General features: G+C 40.8%; 1 protein-coding gene across 1 annotated transcript; it reads right to left on the bottom strand.

Annotated features, from left to right (window-relative positions):
* Nucleotides 1-938: 938 nt before the first annotated feature.
* LOC137557727 (uncharacterized) lies at nt 939-1607 on the bottom strand (the record flags this gene model as incomplete). Its single annotated transcript, XM_068271696.1, has 1 exon — nt 939-1607. A coding segment is annotated over one exon (669 nt), but the record flags the coding sequence as incomplete, so codon positions are not given.
* Between the last annotated feature and the right edge of the window lie 23014 nt (nt 1608-24621).

The following is a 24621-nucleotide window of genomic DNA, read 5'->3' as shown; positions in this document are numbered from 1 at the left end:
CCTGGGAGCCCTCTGATTGGCTCTAAGGACATCAATCTGGGCTATGACGCTATTCGAGCTCGGTACCGAGCTCGAATAGCGCCGTTTGCTCGAATAGCTCGAATAGTGAATGGGCTATTCGAGTGTACGCGAATAGCCCATTCGAATAGCTACAGCTATTCGGAGCTCGAATACCGAGCTCGAATAGCTGGAAAAGAGCTCGAATATTCGAGCTACTCGAATATTCGAGCTCTGCTGAGCACCACTGCTGCTCACATTACTCCTCCATTCCTCCTGCTGCTGCTGCTGTCTGTCTGTGTTTCCCACTGCCAGGGTACACAGAATTACCTTCTGCTGCCAGTCTGCCACCAGCTATTACGTCAAACAATAGTTGCACACATAATTACTCCTCCATTCCTCCTGCTGCTGTCTGTCTGTGTTTCCCACTGCCAGGGTACACAGATTTACCTTCTGCTGCCACTCTGCCACCAGCTATTACGTCAAAAAATAGCTATATCTGTGTAATTTGTTGTAAAAACAAAACAAAAAAAACCAAAAAAAAAAAGGTTTAATTTTTCTGAGGTGCCCGGGTTGAAAACTGTGTTGTCCCAGTTGTGTATTGGACACAATGTGGGCTGCACGACCGCTGTCTGGGACCTCCTGCCTGCTGTGTTTATTTACAGCCCTGGTATCACCGCTAGGTACCAGGGCTATTATGTCACGCTGCCTGCCTCATTGACTGCCTGCTGCCACACACTCATCCTCCTCCTCCTGCTGCTGAATTTACCTCCTGCTGTCTGTGTGTTTCCACTGCCAGGGAGCACATACAATGGCGCTTCCAACATGCGTGCGCCACCAGCTATTTGTTACGCTCAAAAATAGCTGCATTTCTTTAAAAAAAAAATTTTGAAAAGAGAAATAAGTGAAGAAGAAGACGATATAGAAGAAGATGAAGAAGATGAAGAAGAAGAAGATGAAGAAGAAGAAGAAGAAGAAGAAGGAGAAGAAGATGAAGATGAAGAAGAAGAAGATGAAGAAGATGAAGAAGATGAAGATGAAGAAGATGAAGAAGAAGAAGATGAAGAAGAAGAAGATGAAGAAGAAGAAGATGAAGATGATGAAGAAGAAGAAGATGAAGAAGATGAAGAAGATGAAGATGAAGAAGATGAAGAAGATGAAGAAGAAGAAGATGATGAAGAAGAAGAAGAAGATGAAGAAGAAGAAGATGAAGATGAAGAAGAAGAAGAAGATGAAGAAGATGAAGAAGATGAAGAAGATGAAGAAGAAGATGAAGAAGATGAAGAAGATGAAGAAGAAGAAGATGAAGAAGAAGAAAAAGATGAAGAAGATGAAGAAGATGAAGATGAAGAAGATGAAGAAGAAGAAGATGAAGAAGATGAAGAAGAAGAAGATGAAGAAGATGAAGAAGATGAAGAAGAAGATGAAGAAGATGAAGAAGAAGATGAAGAAGATGAAGAAGATGAAGAAAAAGAAGATGAAGAAGAAGAAGATGATGATGAAGAAGATGAAGAAGATGAAGAAGAAGAAGAAGACAATATAAAAGAAGAAGAAGATATAGAAGAAGAAGATATAGAAGAAGAAGAAGAAGAAGATATAGAAGATAAAGAAGAAGAAGAAGAAGTATATACAGTACTGAACAAATTTCTGGACACAACTTCTCTTTTCAACTTTTTTTTTTAAAGGAACATCCCCACATAATCACTTGCTGTTGTTACTTGGAAAAAAGAGGTTTCTTGCATCATTCACCCTCAAAACAAGTGTTGGAAGCTATTTAAGGCCATTTCGAATAGTCAGCTCGAATAATGAGCTCGAATACCGACTCGAATAGTGAGCTCGAATTCCGAGGTCGAATCGAATAGTAAAAATTATTCGACTCGAATATTCGACTGACCTCGAATAATTTACTATTCGAATTCGACCTAACTCGAATTTTGAAAAGGGGTATTTGAGCACCACTGGTGAGGGGGATATGGAAGGTGCCATATTTATTTCCTTTTAAACAATATCAGTTCCCTGGCAGTCCTGCTATCTCTTTAGCTTCAGTAGTGGTACCAGGGACGTAGCAATAGCCATAGTAGCCATAGCAATGCTATGGGGCTCTGGAGTGTACATGGCATGGAAATGTAAATTGCCCAGTCAACTCTTATCCATAGGGTAAGGGCAGGTGGCATTGCTCAAGAATGCCTAGATCTAAAGACCCCCATGAAGTATTTGCCATGAAGCCCCATATTCTCTAGCTATGCCACTGAGTGGGAGCAAGTAATAATGGCGCCTATTAAAAATGGCGACCCATTCGCATTAATGCAAATATTTTCTCTATTAGCACCAACTGTATAAAAAGGTTGCCGCATAAATATAAAACAGCTATATTGCTTGTTATATTTATCTTTCGTTCCATACCAACTTTATCGATTATAATTACCCATTATTTAAAAAAAAATAATATCTAAAACTGTATAGTCGTTTCTCCCTGTGCTTTCTCAGAAAAAAAGCGTTTACATTTCAACTTTTTGCACCACAATGAGCAGCTCCCGCGATTCTAACCTATGTTAAAAAGTATGGTTTTTCAAAAAAAACTCACTTAAACTTATATACAAAAAAACTTTTATTTTTACATTTTGACTCCTCAATAATCTTTTTATTTATTCTATGTTACATAAAATCACTTTTGTTTCTATGTTACATAAAATCACAAACAATCATATACTAATTTATATTACACAAACAAAATGAGGGATTAATGTTAGGTGCCCCCCTAGTGGTACCTAAAGGTTAGGTACCACTAGGGGGGTTATGGTTAGCCACCACCAGAGGGGGTTATGGTTAGGCCACAAGGGGGGGGGGGGGCGGGGGCTGAGGATAGGCACCACCAGTGGAGGGTTAAAGTTTGGCACCAACAAGGGAGGATTCTGTGTGAGAGTAGAGAGTGGTTAGTTCATAGTAAAATATTGGTGAATATTATAGATACTTTACTACATGAATATATATGAATATAGTATAATATTGCGAAATTAACCGGTATTTTATCACTTTTACTGGTTCCTAAATTGCTAGACTTAAAAATAGAGGTTACAGTTGGAAATGATAGAATATTAATATTATAAAATATATTTTACGACATATCTTGGTGCCCATTTTACCAAATGATAAGTTGAATATGGTTTATATCTGGCACCCTTTTTAACAGGAGCCATTATTATATGCACGCTCAATAGTGTCTGAATCACACACCTGAAACAAGAATGCAGCTAATCCTGTCAGATTTTTGTCAGAAACATCTACATGCTTGTTCAGTTCAGAGTCTATGACTAAAAGTAATACAGGCAGTGACTCAACAGGACAGTCAAACAATGTGTATTGTTCATTATGTTTATTTTCTTGTAATCAAGGCCAGTTGCCTGGCAGCTCTGCTGATCTTCTCTCATAAGTAGTGTAGAGTCAAAACCCTGGAACAAGCATATGGCTAATCCAGTAAACCTGAGTCAGCAGAGTAAGAGTACCTGATCTGCTGCATGCTTGTTCAGGGTTTATGGCTAAAAGTATTGGAGACACAGGGTCAGGAGGACTGCCAGGCAACTGGTATAGTTTAACTACGTAACGACCAATCCACGTCAATTGGCATGGACGCAGCGGCAGCCCTAGGACCACCTAACGCCGATCGGTGTACAGTCCTGTGGGCGTGTTTTGCAGGAGATCACAATCGCTGATGCTTGTGTATGTCTGCTTGAATGAGGGAGCTGTGCTCCACCATTGGTCTCCCAGCGGCGATTGCCGCTCGGAGATTGTTAGACGGCGTAACCAACGTCCATTAACACTGTACAGCGCTGCGATCTAAGGCAACGCTGTACTGGGGACAGCCATGTCACTCGTCTGTCCCCTCCAGAGGCACAAAGGCAATCCACTGTCATAGGCTGATGCCTATGACAGCCGATCGCTATCATTGGCTAGCGGAGGGAGGGAGGGCGGGGTAATTTTAAAATACATAAAAAAATACAAGACTTTATTATAAAAAAAAACCAAATAAATAAAAAATAAATAAACACGCCGGCAGGGATCAGACCCCACCAACAGAAAGCTCTGTTGGTGGAGAGAAAAGGAGGGCGGGATCACTTGTGTGCTCAGTTGTACGGCCCTGCAGCGAGGCCTTAAAACTGCAGTGGCCTGGGGGCGCATGCGCGGCGCGATCGAAGATGGCCGCCTGATCTCCGAGCTCCCGTCCTGGCTCCTGCGCCACTACCGATAGCACACAGCAGCACACTTCGAGACCGTTGGCAACGGTGTGGTGAGATTCCGGAGGGTCTACGGAACAAATCTATGGGCGGCAAGCGCCGTTCCGGGCGGAAGCAGAGCCGTGCACTGGACCACTACTTCCTGAGGCCTAACCCTCCCTCACAAGCCGAGCACTCCAAGATCGCGTCCAAAGCGTCCAAGACGGATCCAGCGCCTGAGTACATCACAAAAGAGGTATTGGAGGGCTGTCTAGCAGACTTGCATAAGAGGGTGTCACAATCTATAAAGGACACAATAACATCAGCCCTATCTGACATCAGATCTGATATTTCTATTGCGCTTTCGTGCACATCCACCCTTGAGCAAGATGTAAGCTCCTTGCAAAGCAGGTGTACATACCTCGAGGAGGAAAACGCCAGATTGACAGACTCAGTGGCGGCCCTGCAAAGATCTCAAGAAGACAATGAGAATAGGGACCGTAGACAGAACCTACGCTTCAGAGGGGTCCCTGATTCAGTTCGCCCTGCAGACATCAAGCAGTACCTAACTAATCTCTGCGAGACTATTTCACCAGAAACTCCAAAAGAGATGTGGCGATTTGACAGGGCTCACCGTGCTATAGGCCCCAGACCCGCTGGAGCCCCACTCCTCCGTGACATTATCGCACGTTTTCACTTTTATGAAGCCAAAGAGTGTGTAGTAATGGCAACCAGAAATATGATTACCTACAACTACCAAGGTACGGAAATACAAATACTGAACGATATTTCCCCCATTACCTTAGCAAAAAGGAAGAAACTCAGACCTGTCACTCGGCTTCTACGAGAAAAGGGAATCCCTTATCGGTGGGGATATCCCTTTAAACTGATAGCTACTAAGGAGGGAGTGGTGCACGCCATTTCTGACCCAGAAGATTCTGGAGACCTCTTAAAAGGTCTCGGCCTTCGTCTCCCAACCCCGGAACCATCTCCTATCAAAGCCTCAGACACCACACACTCTCCAAATCACCAATCTAGCTCTCCAACTAAAGTGCAAGATGACTGAACTAGGGTGCCACTCCTGTGACTTATATAAGATAAGTGGAATGCAGGGACAGGGGGGATTTGCTTGTTGATCGGATGTGGCCGGTCGAGCAGTGTATGTTTCCCCTTTTGCGGTGTGAAGAGGGTCACACCCAATCTGAGTTTGTGTCAAACTCGGGTAAAAAAAAACCTAAACATGTTATGCTCTACCTTTTTATATTACATATTCAGGTGCTAATAGGAAGAGCTATTTCTTTAGATAACAGTATACAATGTGTTCTCTGTTTTTTCTCTATCTTTTTCTCTCTTTCTTCACTTTCTCTTTCTCTTCCTGAGTCGGGGACTCAACCAGTTGCTAAGCAAACTTTGGGAGGGGGCGACCCTGGGGATCCTGTGCTTCAGTTATGCAGCCTAATCTGGGACGATTATGGTTAAATTTTTATCTTTAAATGTTAAGGGACTTAATTCAATCAGAAAGCGTTACTTGGCTCTACGTGATCTGGAAAGATCAAAAGCAGACTTTATTTTTATGCAAGAGACAAGATTCTCCAGTCTGAAGCCAGGCTTTCTGAAGAGCAAATCATATCCTGTGACGTATTTAGCTAGCTCACAGTCCAAAAAGGCAGGAGTAGCCATCATAATCCGTCATTCATGTCCCTTTTTGGTGACTGATGTCTGCAAGGATCCCCAGGGCCGCTATCTCATTTTACGTGGCTCACTGCATGGAATTGACATGATTGTTGCCACTATTTACGCCCCAAACGAACATCAAACACCATTCCTTGATAAGGTACTATCAAAAATTTCAAATTTGGGATGTGCAAATATTGTAATTGGGGGGGACATTAACATGATTTTTTCCCCTACTATGGATCGAAAATCTGGCTCTCATCCACTCAACTTTAAAGCTATATGTTCCACTTCCCGTAGATTTAGAGACCTTTTAAAGCAGCATGGCCTACTTGATGCTTGGAGAATACAACATCCTCTCAAACATGATTACACCTTTTATTCGCATAACCATGGTACGTTTACCAGAATAGATCATATTTTCATTTCCCCTCCTCTCCTCGCTTGCCTAACAGATTCACATATAGGACCCATATCATGGTCAGACCATGCTCCCATTGATGTTATCCTAAATATGACCCATTCTCCCCATATACCCTCAGTTTGGAGACTAAACGATAGCATACTCACAAATGAAGAAGCGGTAGAAGACATTACACAATCATTGCAGGAATTTTTTTCAATTAATGATGGCTCGGTCACCAGTAAAGCAACTATATGGGAAGCCCACAAGGCTACTATAAGGGGTAAATTCATCGCAATACTATCCAAACGCAAGAAGGAATTTAATTCTCGGCTCTCGGCCCTTTATAGCAAATTAATCCATGAAGAGGAACAGTTTAAAAAATCTCCAACTTCTGTAAGGTACAATCTCCTTGAGAGCATTCGCAAATCCATTTCAGATCTTCATTTTACTAAAATAGAAAGAGCTATATCCTTTACTAAACAGCTATTCTATGAGAAAAGAAATAAAGCACACACACTCCTGGTCAGGAAGTTGAGGGGGATGAGAGCCAGAAACACGGTTTTTGCACTAAAAGACAAAAAGGGGAATATAAGGTATGATCTTAGGGAAATAGCTTCCATATTTAAATCATATTATTTAGCCTTATACAACCTGCAGCAAGACAGAAGCACACCTCAGCCTAGTCTAGCCCAGATGAACAACTACCTAAGAAGCTGCGGCCTCTCTAGACTATCACCAAGTCAGGCAGCTTCACTAAATGCTCAGATCACTCTGGAAGAAGTTAGAAATACCCTGAAATCCATGAAACCGCATAAGGCGCCTGGTCCGGATGGATTTACGGTGGCATATTATAAAAAGTTTGCTGATCTTTTACTTCCTAAACTAACAGACCTATTTAATGCCTTTACTGATCGTGAGCGGATCCCGAGCTCCATGCTACGCTCCCATATGGTAGTAATACCTAAAGCTGAACGTGACCCCTTAGACTGTAAGAATTACAGACCAATATCCCTTATAAACACAGATCTCAAGCTATTCTCCAAACTGTTAGCAAATCGATTATCAGCTCTCATGCCGTCGCTGATCCATCTGGACCAGGTGGGATTCATTACAGGAAGGTACGCTGGAGACAACATTAGACACACATTAAACATTATTGATTATATTAATCATTATAAAATCCAGTCACTTATATTAAGTTTAGATGCTGAAAAAGCGTTTGATCGCTTAAACTGGTCCTTCCTGTTTCAATCCTTGACTTTTATGGGGATATCAGGAAACTTCTATCATACCCTACAAAAATTATATCTCAACCCATTAGTGGCACTCAAAATCCCATATACAGACCCCAATGATTATTTCTCCATTTCTAATGGAACACGTCAGGGCTGCCCCTTGTCACCTCTGTTATTTGCGCTCTCCATTGAGCCTTTGGCGGCCAGGATAAGGGGCAGCCCTGATATCAGAGGTATTCTAATTGGGGATCAGGAATACAAAATTTCGTTGTTCGCTGACGATGTGTTGCTAACAGTGAGTACCCCGTTAATATCCCTAGCATCTTTAAAGTTAGAACTCGATCTGTTTGGCTCCTTTTCTAATTATAAGGTCAATGACTCAAAAACAGAGGTTCTCCCTCTAAACATTTCGGATCGCCAACTTTCCTCCACAATGATGGGATATCCTTATAGACTACAACATTCTTCTTTGAAATATCTAGGTGTAAATATCCCCAAATATACATCCCAAACAGTTCAATATAATATTGTACCCATGATCTCGAAGTTAATGACAGATCTAGCTAAATGGGAAAATTATCCAATATCATGGTTTGGCCGAATGGTCTCATTTAAAATGAATTCCCTCCCTAAGTTATTGTATCTAATGTCAGTGATGCCACTAAACATACCCAAACATGTCTTTCTCCCTCTACAGCGGAAGTTATTTCAATTTATCTGGCACCACAGACCACCTAGAATAGCAAAATCAGTATTGACACTTCAGCGAAAACATGGGGGTCTTTCGGTTCCAAACCTTTATAATTATTATGTAGCTTGTCAACTACGTCAGATGTTAGCTTGGACTTCCAAATTTCCTCATGCCTCCTGGTCACAAATGGAATTCCATCTCTTTTCATCATGGCACCCTAGTTCAGCTTTATGGACCAGTTCTAAAACTATACCACAATCGGCAAGAATATTATCTTCCATCACGAACAATCTACATCTCTGGAAACTACTGAGGAAAAAAATGGACTTACTACCACAGAACTCAATTTTACGCCCGGTACTGGGATCTCCTGATTTTGTTCCCGGTTTAGCCTCTTCTAACTTTTCTGGTTGGCACCTTCATCACATCAGGTTTATCGAGGACTTATTGGATCCCTATGACAACAGAATGCTATCATTTGAAGCTCTAAAAGGAAAATTTCAGCTTGACAACTCCCAATTCCTCCAATTTATGCAAATCAGGAACTTTCTACGTTCTTTATCACCTTCTTTGATTTTTCCTAAGCAGTCAGAACTTGAGTATATATGGGAGATGGGCCCTCAACAAAAAGGCCTAATTTCATTACTATATGCATGGGTAAATGATCCTACTCGCACCAACCCTAGTCTTAAACATAAATATATGACCTATTGGGAGGAGGCATGGGGTATAGAATTAACGAAGGACTCTTGGTCCAGGTTATGGGTTAATGCAGCCAAGACCTCCATCTGTGTAACGACAAAGGAAAACATTTATAAGATCATGATGTTGTGGTATAGGACCCCTGAGCGCCTCCATAAGTAGTTCCCCGAGGTCTCCCCACTTTGTTGGAGATCCTGTGGCAGTGTGGGGTCATTGCACCATATCTTCTGGTCCTGTCCTCACATTGGCGCATTCTGGGATGAGATTATCCTTTTAATTTTACAGCAAACGGGAATTTTAGTCCCTAAAGATCCCTGGATATGTGTATTGGCAAAACCAATGCCTAAAATTAAGGCCCACACCCAGAGGCTACTTAATCACTACCTATCAGCAGCTAGATGCCTGATATCAAAACATTGGAGAGATCAAAATGTACCTACAACACAGGAGTTCTTGGCTAAATTATCCCACATATATAGAATGGAATTACTTACAGCTAAGATCACCGACAAATATTACCAGTTCGATAAGATTTGGGGAGGAACCACTTTTCATTCCACAGTTTGATGGTAGAATGACACTAATAAAGGAGCCCCCGACTCACTTTTCTATCTCCTTATTTTCTTTCTTGTCTTTTTTCTTCCTTTCCCTTTCTAACTTTCTCTATTTCTAAGTAGTTCTATAGTTTTATTCTCTCTTCTTCTTTGATAATCTTTCTGAAACTAGAGTTAGCATTCTGGAGGGATTAATCTGAATACTGCAATATGTCATAATATGAGATCTGTGTTGTGTAGCTGTGTGAGTTTCTCACACCCAACACAGAGAAACATGTTCCTGCATAATCTGTAATGACATTGATTTATGTAAGATCCTTTTAACATGTAACACTCCAGATGTTGTTCTATGCTCTACAGCTTAATTTTCTAAAATTGTTGTTTTGTACCAGAATTTTTTTCTATCATTCTCAATAAAAACCTTAAATAAAAAAAAAAAACTGCAGTGGCCTAATTCGCAAAAAAAATGGCCTGGTCACTAGGAGGTTTAAGCCCTTGGTCCTTAAGGGCCCTTTTCCACTAGCAATCGCAATCACAAATCACAAACGCCAGCGATTACGATTGCGATTTTTCATTAATTCTGTTATGCGATTGCGATTTGTGATTTTCATTTGCTTTGCATTATCATTGTAAAAATCGCTCCAGCAAGCGATTGCGATTTGCGATTAGCGATTTCCAAATCGAATCACTGTAGTGGAAAATACTTCTCGTGATTTCTATGATAAAGTAACAACTCTAACGATTTAAAAATCACTAGCGATTTGCGATTTTGCGATTCAGCAATCACAATCGCTCTAGTGGAAAAGGGCCCTTAGGGCCCTTTTCCACTAGAGCGATTGTGATTGCTGAATCGCAAAATCGCAAATCGCTAGTGATTTTTAAATCGTTAGAGTTGTTACTTTATCATAGAAATCACGAGAAGTATTTTCCACTACAGTGATTCGATTTGGAAATCGCTAATCGCAAATCGCAATCGCTTGCTGGAGCGATTTTTACAATGATAATGCAATGCAAATGAAAATCACAAATCGCAATCACATAACAGAATTAATGAAAAATCGCAATCGCAATCGCTGGCGTTTGTGATTTGTGATTGCTAGTGGAAAAGGGCCCTAAGTGTTTAAAAGAAAATAAATATGGCAGCCTCCATATCAGTCCCACCTTGGGTTCCCTTTAAAATTAAATAAATATATCAGCCTCCATATACCGCTCACTTCAGGTTCCCTTTAAAATTTTAGAATCCAAAAGCTATGAATAAATGCATTTAATTTTTTATTTTGATGTGATGCATATCAGTACTGTGTGCAGACTACTGACCAGCATAGGCTTATGGTTTGCACCCATGGTCTAAATGTTACATAGAAGAGAGAAATGTCTTGAGCATACAAGATATACAGAATGTCAAAACAAGATACATAGAATACTTCCCCAGCCAGCCGAAGGTTTTCACTCCTTCTTATCACTTCCCTTTATGTTTGTCTTTTTTCCTTTCCATTTTCATTCAGCTTAGTACAAGCCAAAGGTTATATGTCACAGCAAATTCTGTGCCTGTAGCGCAGCATACGCCACATTCAATTCCCTACATGTCACGGCCAGTACAGTATGCCAGAATCAATTCCACGAAAGCAGCATCAAGCAGAACACACAGAGATGCAATGAGCTGATAGAGGATCTGGATTCATTCCACAAAATGATGAGTACAGAAATCACCAATAAAGTGTCCATCTTCTAATACAATAGTCTGGAAAGAGCAATAGAAGTTCAAAGGAAGTGACAGACAGTTAAACTAGATCTCTATCTCATTACCAGTAAGAGTAGCTCGTAAAAATTGGTTGGGTTTCATACAATTATTTTTCCAGTCAAGGTATTAAATCAATAAAAGTTCGTAATCTTGATAACTGATTCTGATGGAAATTTTCTATGAGATTTTTTATTAAAAAGGTCATCAATCCTACTGCCAAACTGTTAAAGAGAATCTGTAATTCAAATGTAAATTCTTATTGTTGCTGCTAGTTCCATGTAATGAATTGGAGATTTTCTGCAACATGTGCAGGCTATCTTTTTCAGGACCAGAAGATGTACAGTATATAAAGATTTGCACTACACTGCCATCTGCTGATGAGATCTATGATCATGACAACTCCTTTAAAGAGACCTTGTAATGTAAAAAAACCACTCTGGGGGATACCCTTGGGAGGTGGAAGCCACAGGGTCTCAATGAAGCTTCCCCGACCACTGAAGACTGCAGGACCACTGAAGACTGAAGACCTCGGCAAGCTTGACAAGAGAAGATTTATTTACCTCTCTGGGATCCTGCTCAGGTGCACTAGTGGCTCTTCGTTCAGGCTAGGCTTAAATAGCCGAGCCCGATCGCATCCGCTCTACTGCGCAGACTCAGATCGGGTTTGGCTATTCCCACCTTACCCGAACAAAGAGCCACTAGTGCGTCTGCGCAGGATCGCGGTAGGTAAATATTTACTTTGCTGCTCTTCAGGGGGGAGGGGACAGCGCTGGATTGCCGAGCCACCAGAGGATGGGGGAAGCCTCATTAGGATCCAGAGGCTTCCCCCTCTCGAGGTAAGTATTCCCCCAGCTGGATTTTTTTACATTACAGATCCTCTTTAACCCATTCAGGTTCCGTCATTTTCACGTGAGAAATGTTCCCCTCCCATTCATTAGCCTATAACTTTATCACTACTTATCACAATGCACTGATCTATATCTTGTTTTTTCCGCCACCAATTAGGCTTTCTTTGGGGGGTACATTTTGCTAAGAGCCACTTTACTGTAAATGCATTTTAAAAGGAAGAATAAGAAAAAAATGGAAAAATTCATTTTTTCTCAGTTTTAGCCATTATAGTTTTAAAATAATACATGCCTCCATAATTAAAACTCACGTATTGTATTTACCCATATGTCCCGGTTATTACACCGTTAAAATTATGTCCCTATCACAATGTATGGCGACAATATTTTATTTGGAAATAAAGGTGCATTTTTTCCATTTTGCATCTATCACTATTTACAAGTTTAAAATTAAAAAAATATAGAAATATTTCATCTTTACATTGATATTTAAAAAGTTTAGACCCTTAGGTAAATATTTACATGTTTTTTTTTTTTTTATTGTAATGGTTTTTTTTTTATAGTAAACATTTTATTTGGGTAGTTTTGGGAGGGTGGGAGGTAAACAATAGATTTATAATGTAAATGTGTGTTAATTTGTATTTTTTTTTCTTACAGGTGTAGTATTACTTTTTGGCCACAAGATGGCGGCCATGAGTTTGTTTACATGACGTCACTTTAAGCGTAACACACGCTTAGAGTGACTCATCGGAGAGGGAACGGCCAGAAAAGGCGCAGCTTCCGAGAGAAGCTGTCGCTTTTTCAGCGGGGGAGAGGAATCAATGATCGGGCACCATAGCCTGATACATTGATTCCCTGGCTACCAAATCCGCGTCCGGGAGTGCGCGTGCACGCGCGCGAACAGCCGCGGGAGCGCGCGGTAGCGCGCATGGTTCCTGGACGTAGAAACTACATCCAGGAGCCAAAATAGGTTAAAGGACATCCAAGGTGAAAATAAAATGATGAGATAAACAACTGTATCTATCCTCCTCCTCCTAAAAATGACTTTTTAAAACATCCTACAGTTTAATTTTAAATGTAAATGTACTTTTCAAGCTATTACGGTTCCATGGTCTCTGCTCAATGACACATTCATTGAAGTATTCCAGAGCTAAAATCTATGAACTACTGACCCGTCTTAGCTCTTTCCTGCTCTCAGAAGTCAATTACTGCCAAGAAATAGTTTTATGGCTGTAATTCCTCACCAGTGAGCATTATGCTATAGTCTGATCCAGTCCGACCCGGTCCCGACCCGGACAGAAATTGTCACTTTCATACCTAATGTTTAACTCTTTCAGCCTAAGAAAAAAATGAACACAGCCTAGTTATTTGTGTGCTTGGCACTGTACATACACATGTCTATCTCATTATGTCATTTGTCACCTCGGATGTCCTTTAAATTAGAATGCTAGATAAGCATCACTGTGTCAAATTAGTCAGAGACTTCCTTAAAGCAAATCTGAAGCAAAACTAAACTTAAGTGATAATGAATTGTATGTGTAGTATGGTTAATAACAGTAGCAGTAAAGGTACCCATACACTGGTCGATTTCTGCCATCGATATACAGCCGATTCGACTGCTTTGATGGAATCGGCTAGAAATCGATGCAGCAGGCAGCATGATCAATCGATCAATTTCTGGCATATTTCGTTAGATTTAGTAGATCGGTCCGGACGGAAAATGTAGGCTAATCGGCTGCTGGCAGCAGATCGATGGCCCATAGTGTTGCATTGGATCGAATAGTGCAGTAATGTATTTTGATAGATTTTCAATCGATTTCATACAGAAATCTATTGGAACTCTTTTCCTTGTGTGTGGCACACATCAGATAGATTCCTTTCAGATTCGGCCTGACAAGCATCTGACAGAAATCTATCTGATGGTTGAAACTTCTGCAAATCCATAGTGTATGGGTACCATATGAGAGACGGAGGTAAGTTTTATACTGCTTCTCGTATACACAGTTGCTCAGTTGCACAGTTGCTCATCAGAAACATATATATGGGGTGCCATCACCAGGGTTACCAACTTGTAGAAGCGACCAAAAAGTACCTGCACCGCAGGCCTGAAAAAAACAAATGTGGGCGGTTATCTCCCGTAGGCTTCAACAGTGGTTGCAAGTTATTGCAACCCACCTTTGTGGGCATATACTTTCTTACTACATTACACCATCCTACAACCTCAAATACTGCACCATTGGCCTCCTGGCCCAATATGGCAAGCATTCACTTATATAATTTTAAGCACTAGTTCTCAATTAAGTTTTAGCAGAAATATAATCAAGAATCACAGTCTCCTGCCAATCTTCTACCTACCCATGGAGATGTTTCCAGAATGTTCAATTCAGTAGGTAAACTATGCATGGAATTGATAGAAAGTTGATTGATCGGGCAGGTTGTGTGAAATAGATCGTTGGCAGATACAATCAACATGTCTCAACCGGCCTGGAAAATGAATACATGCAGTGGCATAGCTAAGGAGCTCTGGGCCTCACTGCACATTTGAAATTGGGCCCCCAAGCACTCTAAATATAAAAATTCATATGGCGCACCAAAACCTGCCAAGGACAACTACAGTGCAAGCAAGGGATTGAAGGTTGAAGAGAAATCGAGAGCCCAATATGGTGTAGTATGTCAAAATTGATTGGATAAATGAAACAGTGAGATGGTAATACTCACAAACACGGGTTACCACCTAGGTAACCACTCATTAGGCAGGTGAGGAGATTAGACCTGTCCTCACTCAGGATTAAGAAGTCACTCTCTGTAGATAGGAAGAAAGGGGGTAGATCACCCCTCCACCTGGGGTGGACTCAAATATATTGGTAGGTGAACAGAGGCGCCAGAAGGATAAAAGTACATAACATTTTTAAAAAATTGCTGGGAGGAAGTGGTGGACTCGCCTCCGTTAAAGCAGACACCAAGGACTGTAAATATATAGATATACACATTTATTGAAAATACCCCAAAGATGCAACGCGTTTCGCGGGCACAGCCCACTTCTTCAGGCAATAAGCAGGGGATAAACAACTGTAAACAAAAGACAGAGGCATAGCTATAAATGTTGCCATAAAAAGATACAAATTGATTATTATTTAGTGTAATAAGAATAGTATTTCAAACATAGTGTTTAGTGATATGTTATAGTAGGGGGGTGATTGCAAGGAATGGGTCATGTCTTGTTTATACTGTTTGGACTGAGCAACCAAGGGTCCAGCACTGTCTCTGCCAGCCTGCAGTGTAGCGGTGTACTTTCCTTTAACTTACTTGCAATATTTAGCAATATATTTTACATTTGACATGTCACAAATTTTACATATATATTCAGTAAACAGGTGCTGTCGGAATACTCATAGAGCATTATAGCGTTTGATACTAAGGAAATATGACATCTTGAAAAAGCACTTCCCATAATTTATTCTACACATAGTGTGTTATTCATTGCCTGCTCTTTTGGCTGGAAAACAAAACAAAAACATAAGGCTTTAAAAAAATAAAATTCTTGCAACGACTCCTAAAAATGTGAAATATCGTCTTTTGTTGAGCAGATGATTTTTAAATGTGTCAGATGTGTAAACACGAATGAGGAAGGAAGCCATCACTTACTGCGGAATACGAGCATTCAAAACGGCAACAAGACAGTAACATACACAGGCATAAAATGAATACACTAATATGCTTTATTTTTCACTTAAAAAGATTGCCAGGCTCTTTTCAAACACTACATCATGTTTTATCTATTGCACCACTGAACATGAAGCATAACAGCTAAACTATGATTGTTTTATCACCGCGCCATAAGATAAAGGTTAACAACACAACGTTATTGAGTTATACAATCGTTTACAACTTCTCTGTGTCCCAAATGCTGATGTAATGCCGCATCCATAATTGCATATAGTATATTCCATAGATGTTTCAGGCACGTGGAAATTGAATTGTGAATTGTAAGTTAAATCCCTGTCCACTGTGTGTAACATGAGCAGAAACAGATGTTTCCTATCAGCTCGGCATTAATGAGCAAGAATTATGAATATGTTTCAGAATGATGCCCTTTATTTCATCTCCTATAGGCAGAATGTGAAGCTATTATTGAGAAATTTCAAACCAGAAAATACTGGAGCTTTCATCTGAGAAACGGCAAATAAAGAAAGTGGAACAGTATTTTGTAATTTCATTGGATGCAGCTGCATTATGCAGGTAAAGATGGATGGGGTTGCTGTATTTCACAAAATATATGCATGACCATTAGGGCCTGAATCCACTGACGCAGTTGTGTCCGTTCTTCAGTTATACATCAATGTTACAGATGCTGAAAAGAGGACAGAAGCGGACACAACTATGTTAGAGGGCTCAGGCCCTAAGCATACACTGGTGGCACCTAAGATATATACTGTAAATAAGCAAGAAGACAGAAAAAATGGGTAAGTTGTAGAGAGTCTTCAATTTTAACAAGACACAGGTCTGAAGTTTTGGCCGATGGTGGAGAAGGATGCCCAGCTGGCCCATGTGTGTGGGTCTCCGCCGGGGTTTGCCTACAGAAACAGTGACTCCATTAAAGCAGGAGGATCAGCCAAACTATGCCAGGATAAAAAAAAAACACATCTATAAGTAAATAAATACTTCCTGTACTTACGTAACAGATGTATTGTACTGTCCACGTTTTGCTTTCAATGAATTGTACATAGTAAATGAAGAGAATTCTGTCTCTTCAGGAGCCATTTCTTTTTCCCACAGTCTGAGGCTAAATCCTGATCTCATTTCTTCCCTCAGTTCTCCTCCAATGTGATTAGTCATTCTGGCTTGCATTCTAACCATGTGTAAGCACAAGCATCAGATTTCAGTGTGCTCTGCCCAATCAGAGAGCCACAGAAATGTGGGCGAGCTCTCTTTCTGCCTTCGGCGATGATGGCGAGAGAATAGAGCTCAGCTGACTGAGATAAAATAATTACAGCAGAGGCATTCCAGAACAGATTGAGACCTGGTGGATGGGCAGAATGGCCTGAACATTGACTTCAGTCTTAAATGCTTCTTATGCTGTGTTCTTTATCCTAAAAGAGTTCATGAGTATTAAAGATTGTGCCAGTCCCCAGTTGTTGGGTTGGGCATGCTTTTCATTCTCTATATAATTGAACATTGTGCACCGGATACTAGAGCACTTGACAAAGGTCATCAGGTCTGAAATGTTGTGCTGGTCTTCTATGCTGTGTCACTGCATTTCAAATAAAAGCTAATTGTTGGAGAATATTACCACTTCAAGGGTTGAGTCTGACAACGGATTTATTTCTTATTGTACATTGTTTCAGAGGTTTGATGAACCTCTAGCCATTGTTTGGACTTCCCGTGTGAATATGATTACACCTGAGGTCTGCAGATTGCCTCTTTGCATTGTTTGACCTCGAGAAGGGCCAGATTTTTATGGCTTAATGAGTCAGAACATCTTCAAAATGGCAGGTCTTGTGGGGTGTCTCCTGTACACAGGGGTTCGTGTATACCAGAGGTGGTCCAAGAAAAGACAACCAGTGGAAATGCAACAGGGCCAGGAGTGCCTACAGCTTAGTGAGGCATGTGTGATGAATGTGAAGCTGGGTGGCAGAAAGGATCCTCCTCATTGATATTGACTGTGGGATTCCGTGACATTGACTTCACGGAACTCCAAATTTAGACTTTTGCTTTGGAGTTTCACAATTTCGAGTTCAAAGTCGGAATTCAAAAATCCAACATGTAAATTCCAATTATTTATGTAATTTGTGTAATTCACAAACAATTTTTTCTGCATAAATAACAAAACATGTCTGCTGAGCATGTTCAAAGGACATAATTGAGAGATTCCATGCGAAAATTCAAAAATTCCATTCAAAAATATAAAGCATTCTATGAGAAACAGCAAAATTGTAACTTATTGTGAACATATTTTTGCAAATTCCCAATAACCATAAATACACTTCAAGAGCAATGCACGAGACCTGCAACCAAATGGAAAAATCATTGTTTGGGAAATAACTGAAATGACAAGGACAGGAATAAATGAATAAATGCAGTTTATTAACAATGCAAAGAACGTTAACAATAGCGTAATCAGCAGTGTACATTAACCTCATGTACAACAATGGAAATAAATGCAATGATATCCAAAAGCAACACAAGATAATATTCCTGCAGACAGGTGTATTCAACAGGCATATACTGTACATGCAATCCAGGGTATATACAATTAGACTACCCTGCATAAGGTATACATGCAGAGCAACCCAGTGTGTATAAAAAAAATGTGTGCACACGGATCACGGAACCTGGATAATATATACAATAGATATTTACAAATATATTTACAAGACAATTCGCGGTACACAGGGGACAGGCAAACGGGTAGTCATACAGGCCACACATAAACCAGGAGAACAGATCACACAATGTAGTCACTTAGGCAAAGAATCGTCAAATGGGAAGCCCAGGTCAAAACAAAGGAAGGCAATATACTGTACAAGGTACAAGGTACAAGAATCACAGGAAACCAGGACAGGCTAGCACACAGGCTAAGCAGCAACAATGAACTAGCACTGGACTAGTGCTCAGGCTTGGTTTATAGCCAATGCATTCCAATGTGAAGAGAGGAAGTTCATGCGACATATTCACAGGGATGGGGATTGTAACACTGGCATTACTAAGGCTCATAGCTATACACATTATTATGGAAAAACTTATGCAGTTCAATACAGTCATTTGTACTGAATTGGAAATGCAGAGAAACTGCACAACCTTTAAATAAAAAATGCATAAAATGTATGTATTTCGGTATGCCTTTCCATGATATTTGGATGGGAACAAGCACTTATTAGAAAAAAAGTTAGAAAAAAAATGTTCAAGCACCAAAATTCTATTACTTATTTTAGCAGATGTAGGTCATCAATTATGTTTCTACTGTTACATAAAATTCCATTTATTCTTGTAGAATATTCTGCTGTGTCCATTAGAACCAGTTCCTGTGAAAGACTTTATCACAGTTTTCCAGCCTTTGCAAAATAAAATAACCTTTTGCATAGTTTGACATTACACTTTATTTTCTTCCATCACTAGGAATGCTTCATACCTTTTATGTCATTTTTAACCCATTGTAGACTATACCAATAACTGTTGCCCGAGGCTTCCATCATCTCTTGGCTGTTATTCTTGGGCAATAGGTCAATATGTTTCCTATTCATCAATTCGTTCTTATTGTTCTGTATCTCTTTTTTGAATTATCAAGGCAAATTGATGTGGGCAGCTACCAGGACTACCTCCATCTCAACAGAGATCACCAAAATGGATTGACCAAAGATGGTGTCAGTAAGGGTGGTGGTGGCACTTACCAGTATCTGCTTAGTAGCACTTTGCTGGCTGGTTTCTGCTAGTGAAATAACTGAAAACTGGCAGCTGGGCAGTAGTCATTAGTACTTAATTGTCTCAATAGATAATGCTAGGATACATTAATGAAACGAATGGCAGTGTGCATGCAGTAGCAAACCACTGCCTTGTAATGTATAATGTACAGTAATAAAATAAGTGTTTTTATGCAAAAATACATTTTAAGAAAATCCCAGAATTCACACCAAAGTCAAAAAAATAAATAATAATAAATTACAATTGGTTGATTAGGCTGCCCATATAAGATGTCAGGTGTAAAATGTGAAATATCTATTGGCTATTGAAACTCACATAAGGTAAACTGTAGGGAAAATAATGTAATTATTAAAATTAAAAATGTCCACAATATTAATTTATAAATTATTTAGTCAGTATTTGCTCATTGTAAAATCTTTTATTTTCCAAGGTTTACATTCTGAAATGTATCACATGTAAGGACATCACATTGGTTCTGCCAGGTGCATCGCTGTGGAATGTTTGTTTACTGAGAGTTCTATACACAAAAGGAGATGCTGCTTGCTTGGCAGTTGGAAACAGCCAGTATTTCCCACAATGCAACAAGGTTGTCACGACTCCTGCTAGCAGGGTATTTGCTGATCATATTTAGTAGCATATACAAAAGGTCAGGACACAGATATGCAATGAATTAGTGTTTAATATGAACAGTGCTATATACATATATACAAATATAACCATCGCAGTACAGAATCATCAAGCAGAATCGACATCAAACACAGTCCAGGGTCAATATACACTAAGACCAGAACCCCTACGATATTCATACATGAATACACTCTAGCTAATCTGGGACACAGAGGAGCAATAAAGCAGGGCAGAATAGGACACAAGCCAAAGGCTCACACAGACAGGCAGAGTGGAATCACAGAGCAAGGCAAGATAGGATGTAAGCCAGAGGCTTACACAGGCAGTCAGACAAGGGGGAAACACAGAGCAGAGCAAGAGAGTGGACCAACAAGCAGTAGTCACACTGACACGAGGATCTGCGAAGTGTGAAGGGAGTGGCCAGCTTAAATAGAAACCAGCAGCCTGGCCAGACACCTGTTGAACAGAGACATGTGTAACCTGTGATACTCCATCTAGTGGTGAACCTGTTAACTGCAGAGAACCATGAAAAGCAAACAGAGCCACCTGCTGGTGACTTGTGATGACACCAGCAGGTGAAGCAGGAAGCAACAGCGTTTGTGACAAAGGTTCACAGACAGTAAACTGTAAAAGCCATGGCCATGGACATCACACTGTGGGAGAGGTTTCACCCCAGTATCAGCCATACAAATGTCACTGATGATCTACTCGAGAAAAGGTACAGATTTCTCATGGGAAAGGGTGTATCGGCTACTGATTGGGATGAAGTTCAATCCTGGCTTAAAGTTCCCCTTTTATTGTGATTCTACATGCAGTTTTTCAATTTCAGTTGGGACTACATACATTTATGCTCTAAGTGTGTGTGTGTGTGTGTGTGTGTGTGTGCGTGCGTGCGTGCGTGCGTGTGTGTGTGTGTGCGTGCGTGTGTATGTGTATGGTGTGTGTGTGTGTGTGTGTATGTGTATGGTGTGTGTGTGTGTGTGTGTGTGTGTGTGTGTGTGCTGTGTGTGTGTGTGTGTGTGTGTGTGTGTGTGTGTGTGTGTGTGTGTGTGTGTGTGTGTGTGTGTGTGTGTGTGTGTGTGTGTGTGTGTGTGTGTGTGCGTGTGCGTGCGTATGTGTATGGTGTGTGTGTGTACACACTAGAATGTGAATAATGAAAGTATTTAGAATAGTATTCTAAAATACCTACTACAGTAACACATGCTGCCCTAATTAGTTAATGATTACATAATGGCCTGTGGTATGAAAACCAATGATCAATCTAACAAAAGAGAATTGGATCAATTAAATGAAATGCTGTGAGCGAACCATAGGTGATTGGTAAACCAGTGTCATAAATTAAATTCTCCATAAAATCCATGATCCAAATGTTTTATATACCTGAGAGACAGTGTATAGAATGAAGTGAATGTATAACAATTATTTATAGCAACAAATGGCAGTCACAACAGGAAGGGTACTGTATAATGTATTGTTAGTTATTCATTGCCACTTTCTTTTTTTAGCAAAAGGATTATGTAAGCAGAAAAGGCGTCCAAATGCCATAAGCACGGGGCAAATATATTGCTACAAGGTAAGACAAGTACATCTGTTACATTGTGACACTGACTCCTCAGGGAGTGAATTACACAATGCAACATAACTGTTATAATAAGTTTTATGGTTTTAACTCTCCAAGGAACAAAGATAATATAAAACTAACGCAGCTTATACTAAGTGGATGCCTTTCTCTTATTAGTATAAACCCTCAAACAAAACTATTAAAAAGATTTATTTGGGAATAAATTTGGCAGCAATTATCAAAATAGATCATACACAGAAAATATGAAACGGATAAAAGCAAAATATTGATTAACAGGTATTCTTAAAAGAATGGTACTGCAGGGCAGTGTTTCTCAACCCTGTCCTCAAGTGCCCCCAACAGTGCATGTTTTGCAGAAAACCACAAACATTCGCAGGTGAGGTTATTAGTCACTCAGCAGAGCTTATTAACTACCTCTGTGGTTTTCTACAAAACGTAGTGTTGGGGGTAATTAAGGACCGAGTTGAGAAACATTGTTGTAGGTTATAGCACTCTCGCCTTACAGCGCTAGGTCCTTGTTTTGAATCCCAGCGAGGCCACTATCTGCACAGTGTTGGCATGTTTTCCCCGTGTCTGCATAGAGTGGGTTTCCTCTGTGCACTCTGGTTTCCTCCTACACCCCAAAAATATACAAATAAGTTAATTGGCTTTTTCTAAAAATTGTCCCTAGACCACATGTGTCGAACTCCAGGCCTGGAGGGCCAGATCCATGCCAGTGTTTAGGATGGTGTAATGATCTGCTCTGCTGTCTGCACAGGCAGACAGCTGTTTGACCATTCTTTAGGTCTGAATGCTACAGGTCTCTGGAAAAGAGACCTGTCTTCGCTTTGCAAGTTTCAGAGTTGCTCTGCTGAGGAATTTGCATACACTTGTCATGCAAATTGCCTAGCTGCCTCCTTTGAAGGCTTGTAGTATAAATACCTTTTGCTCCCAGAATCCCTTGCTGGTCATGATGGTTTGTTCCTGCAAAACTCTCTTGGAGTATCAGCCTTGCTTGTTTGCTAAAGATTATCTTAGAGTAATTCCTGGGGACTGCACTAGTCATCCCTTCTAGTGCAGTCAGGTTGTATTATCTGTATTGCCTTGTTCTGTCTCTCTGTCTCGATTGTCTTGTCGCCAGTGGCGGTCGACAGGAAATCGTTCTGTCTGTCTGGAAGTGTAGGCCAGAGCTGCGGTTGCTACTGGCTGCTCCATCTGTCTGGATTGCATTCACCCTAGTGGTAATGGCAGTGCTTCCTTCTGTATTCTGCCTTAGGGGTGCTAGCCAGAGCAGCGGTTGCTACTGGCTAGCCCCATCTGTTTGTCTGTCTGGATCGCATCCGCTCTATCGGTAGCAGCGGTGGTTCTTTCTGTATTCTGCCTTAGGGCTGCTAGCCAGAGCAGTGGTTGCTACTGGTAGCCCCAGCCCCCATCTGTCTGTCTTGTCTGGTACGAACGCTTGTTGTGGGCTCGGTGAGGCAACCGTTTAGCAAGCGTTCGCCTTCTCTATTTCATGTTTGTGTTTCATTGGTTAGTTAGGGTGGCACGCTTATCACTGGGCTCCTAATGCGCGGTGATCGTGTTTAAATGCATTCGCTGTTGCGAATGAGTGCGGTGTTCGCGTTTAGCTAGCGTTTGTTATTTTCCTTGATGTTCTGATTGTTGTTGCTTGCTGTGCCTTTCTTGCTACTCTCGTGCTCTGTCCTGCTCGGTCTTGTGTCACTTTTGGCAATCGCCACTCTTGCGATTGCATTCCCACTTCGGTTCCGTTGTTGTGTGTCCACCATCGCTGGGTGGCGACTAGATTGGTGGACACACATACATTCTGTCTCTGTGTTCTCTCTCTTTTAGGGCTATCGTTCAATTCCCATCTGGCATCTGTGGCAGTGCAGAGGCTGTGTTCGTCTGCACTCCACAGCTCCATCTGCCGGTGGGAATCTCCCTCTACAGGTGCTTCGCACCCAAGCTGGGTTCTGACAAATTACACTCTTGTGGAGGATTCCTGCAGTGTCAGCACGCGTCCTGTGCGCTGACCACGGAAATAATTCCGCAATCGTTACAGATGGACTGAGAAAGAGAGGAATTTGTTCTACCTGATGGACCCCACCTTTCCTGATTCAGACCCATCAATTCATTTGAGCTGTATCAAAAATGTGTGAGGACCTCGGCCCTCGTAGGACCGGTTTGACATACCTGCCCTAGACTATGATGGACATAGATCTCTGGTAGGGATTACATTTTGAGCCCATCTGTGGGACAGTTATGTGCCAAGATTATATATTCTGTACACCACTGCCCAAGAAGTTGGCACTATACAAATGCTAAATAATAACAATAATAATAATAATAATAATTACATCTTTCAAAAATGGTATATATGTTATTATTAAAACTGAGTTTGAATGTATTTCAGTTATAATTAAAGGAAAATATTGTTTTCTTAGAAAAACTGCTATAATGCATAGTACTGTATCAATGAAACTGCCCTGGCATTGACCATGCAGAAGGGATTAACCCACCTATACTGCCACTTCTCACTGGTGGGTCACATGCACCTCTCCAGCTTCCTGACACTTCCGTGCTCGCAGTGCATCGGCGTGGTGACATAGGTGAGTATTTATTATTATTATTATTTACTGGGTTTATATAGCTCCAACAAATTATGCAGTGGTGTACAATACATAAGATTACAGACAATGATAACAGGGATGACAGGCAACACAATACAAGTAATAAGCAATAAGATACACAATGCCAGATCATATACTGTAGTAGTAGTCCCAACAATACAAGTTCTCATTATTCTTTGGGCTGGATGCATAATCAAGTATGATACACACGGAGAGGGGGACCTGCCAAAAGATTACAGTCTAGAGGGAAGCAGTGGTGGCATGAAAGGATGGGGGCAGGAGCGAGAGGTTCTCGGCAGAGAGAGTTTGGATCGGTTCACACTTGTTT

This window comes from Hyperolius riggenbachi, chromosome 1, assembly GCF_040937935.1.
Source record: "Hyperolius riggenbachi isolate aHypRig1 chromosome 1, aHypRig1.pri, whole genome shotgun sequence".
Taxonomy (NCBI): domain Eukaryota; kingdom Metazoa; phylum Chordata; class Amphibia; order Anura; family Hyperoliidae; genus Hyperolius; species Hyperolius riggenbachi.
This window is presented reverse-complemented; position numbering and strand designations above follow the sequence as displayed.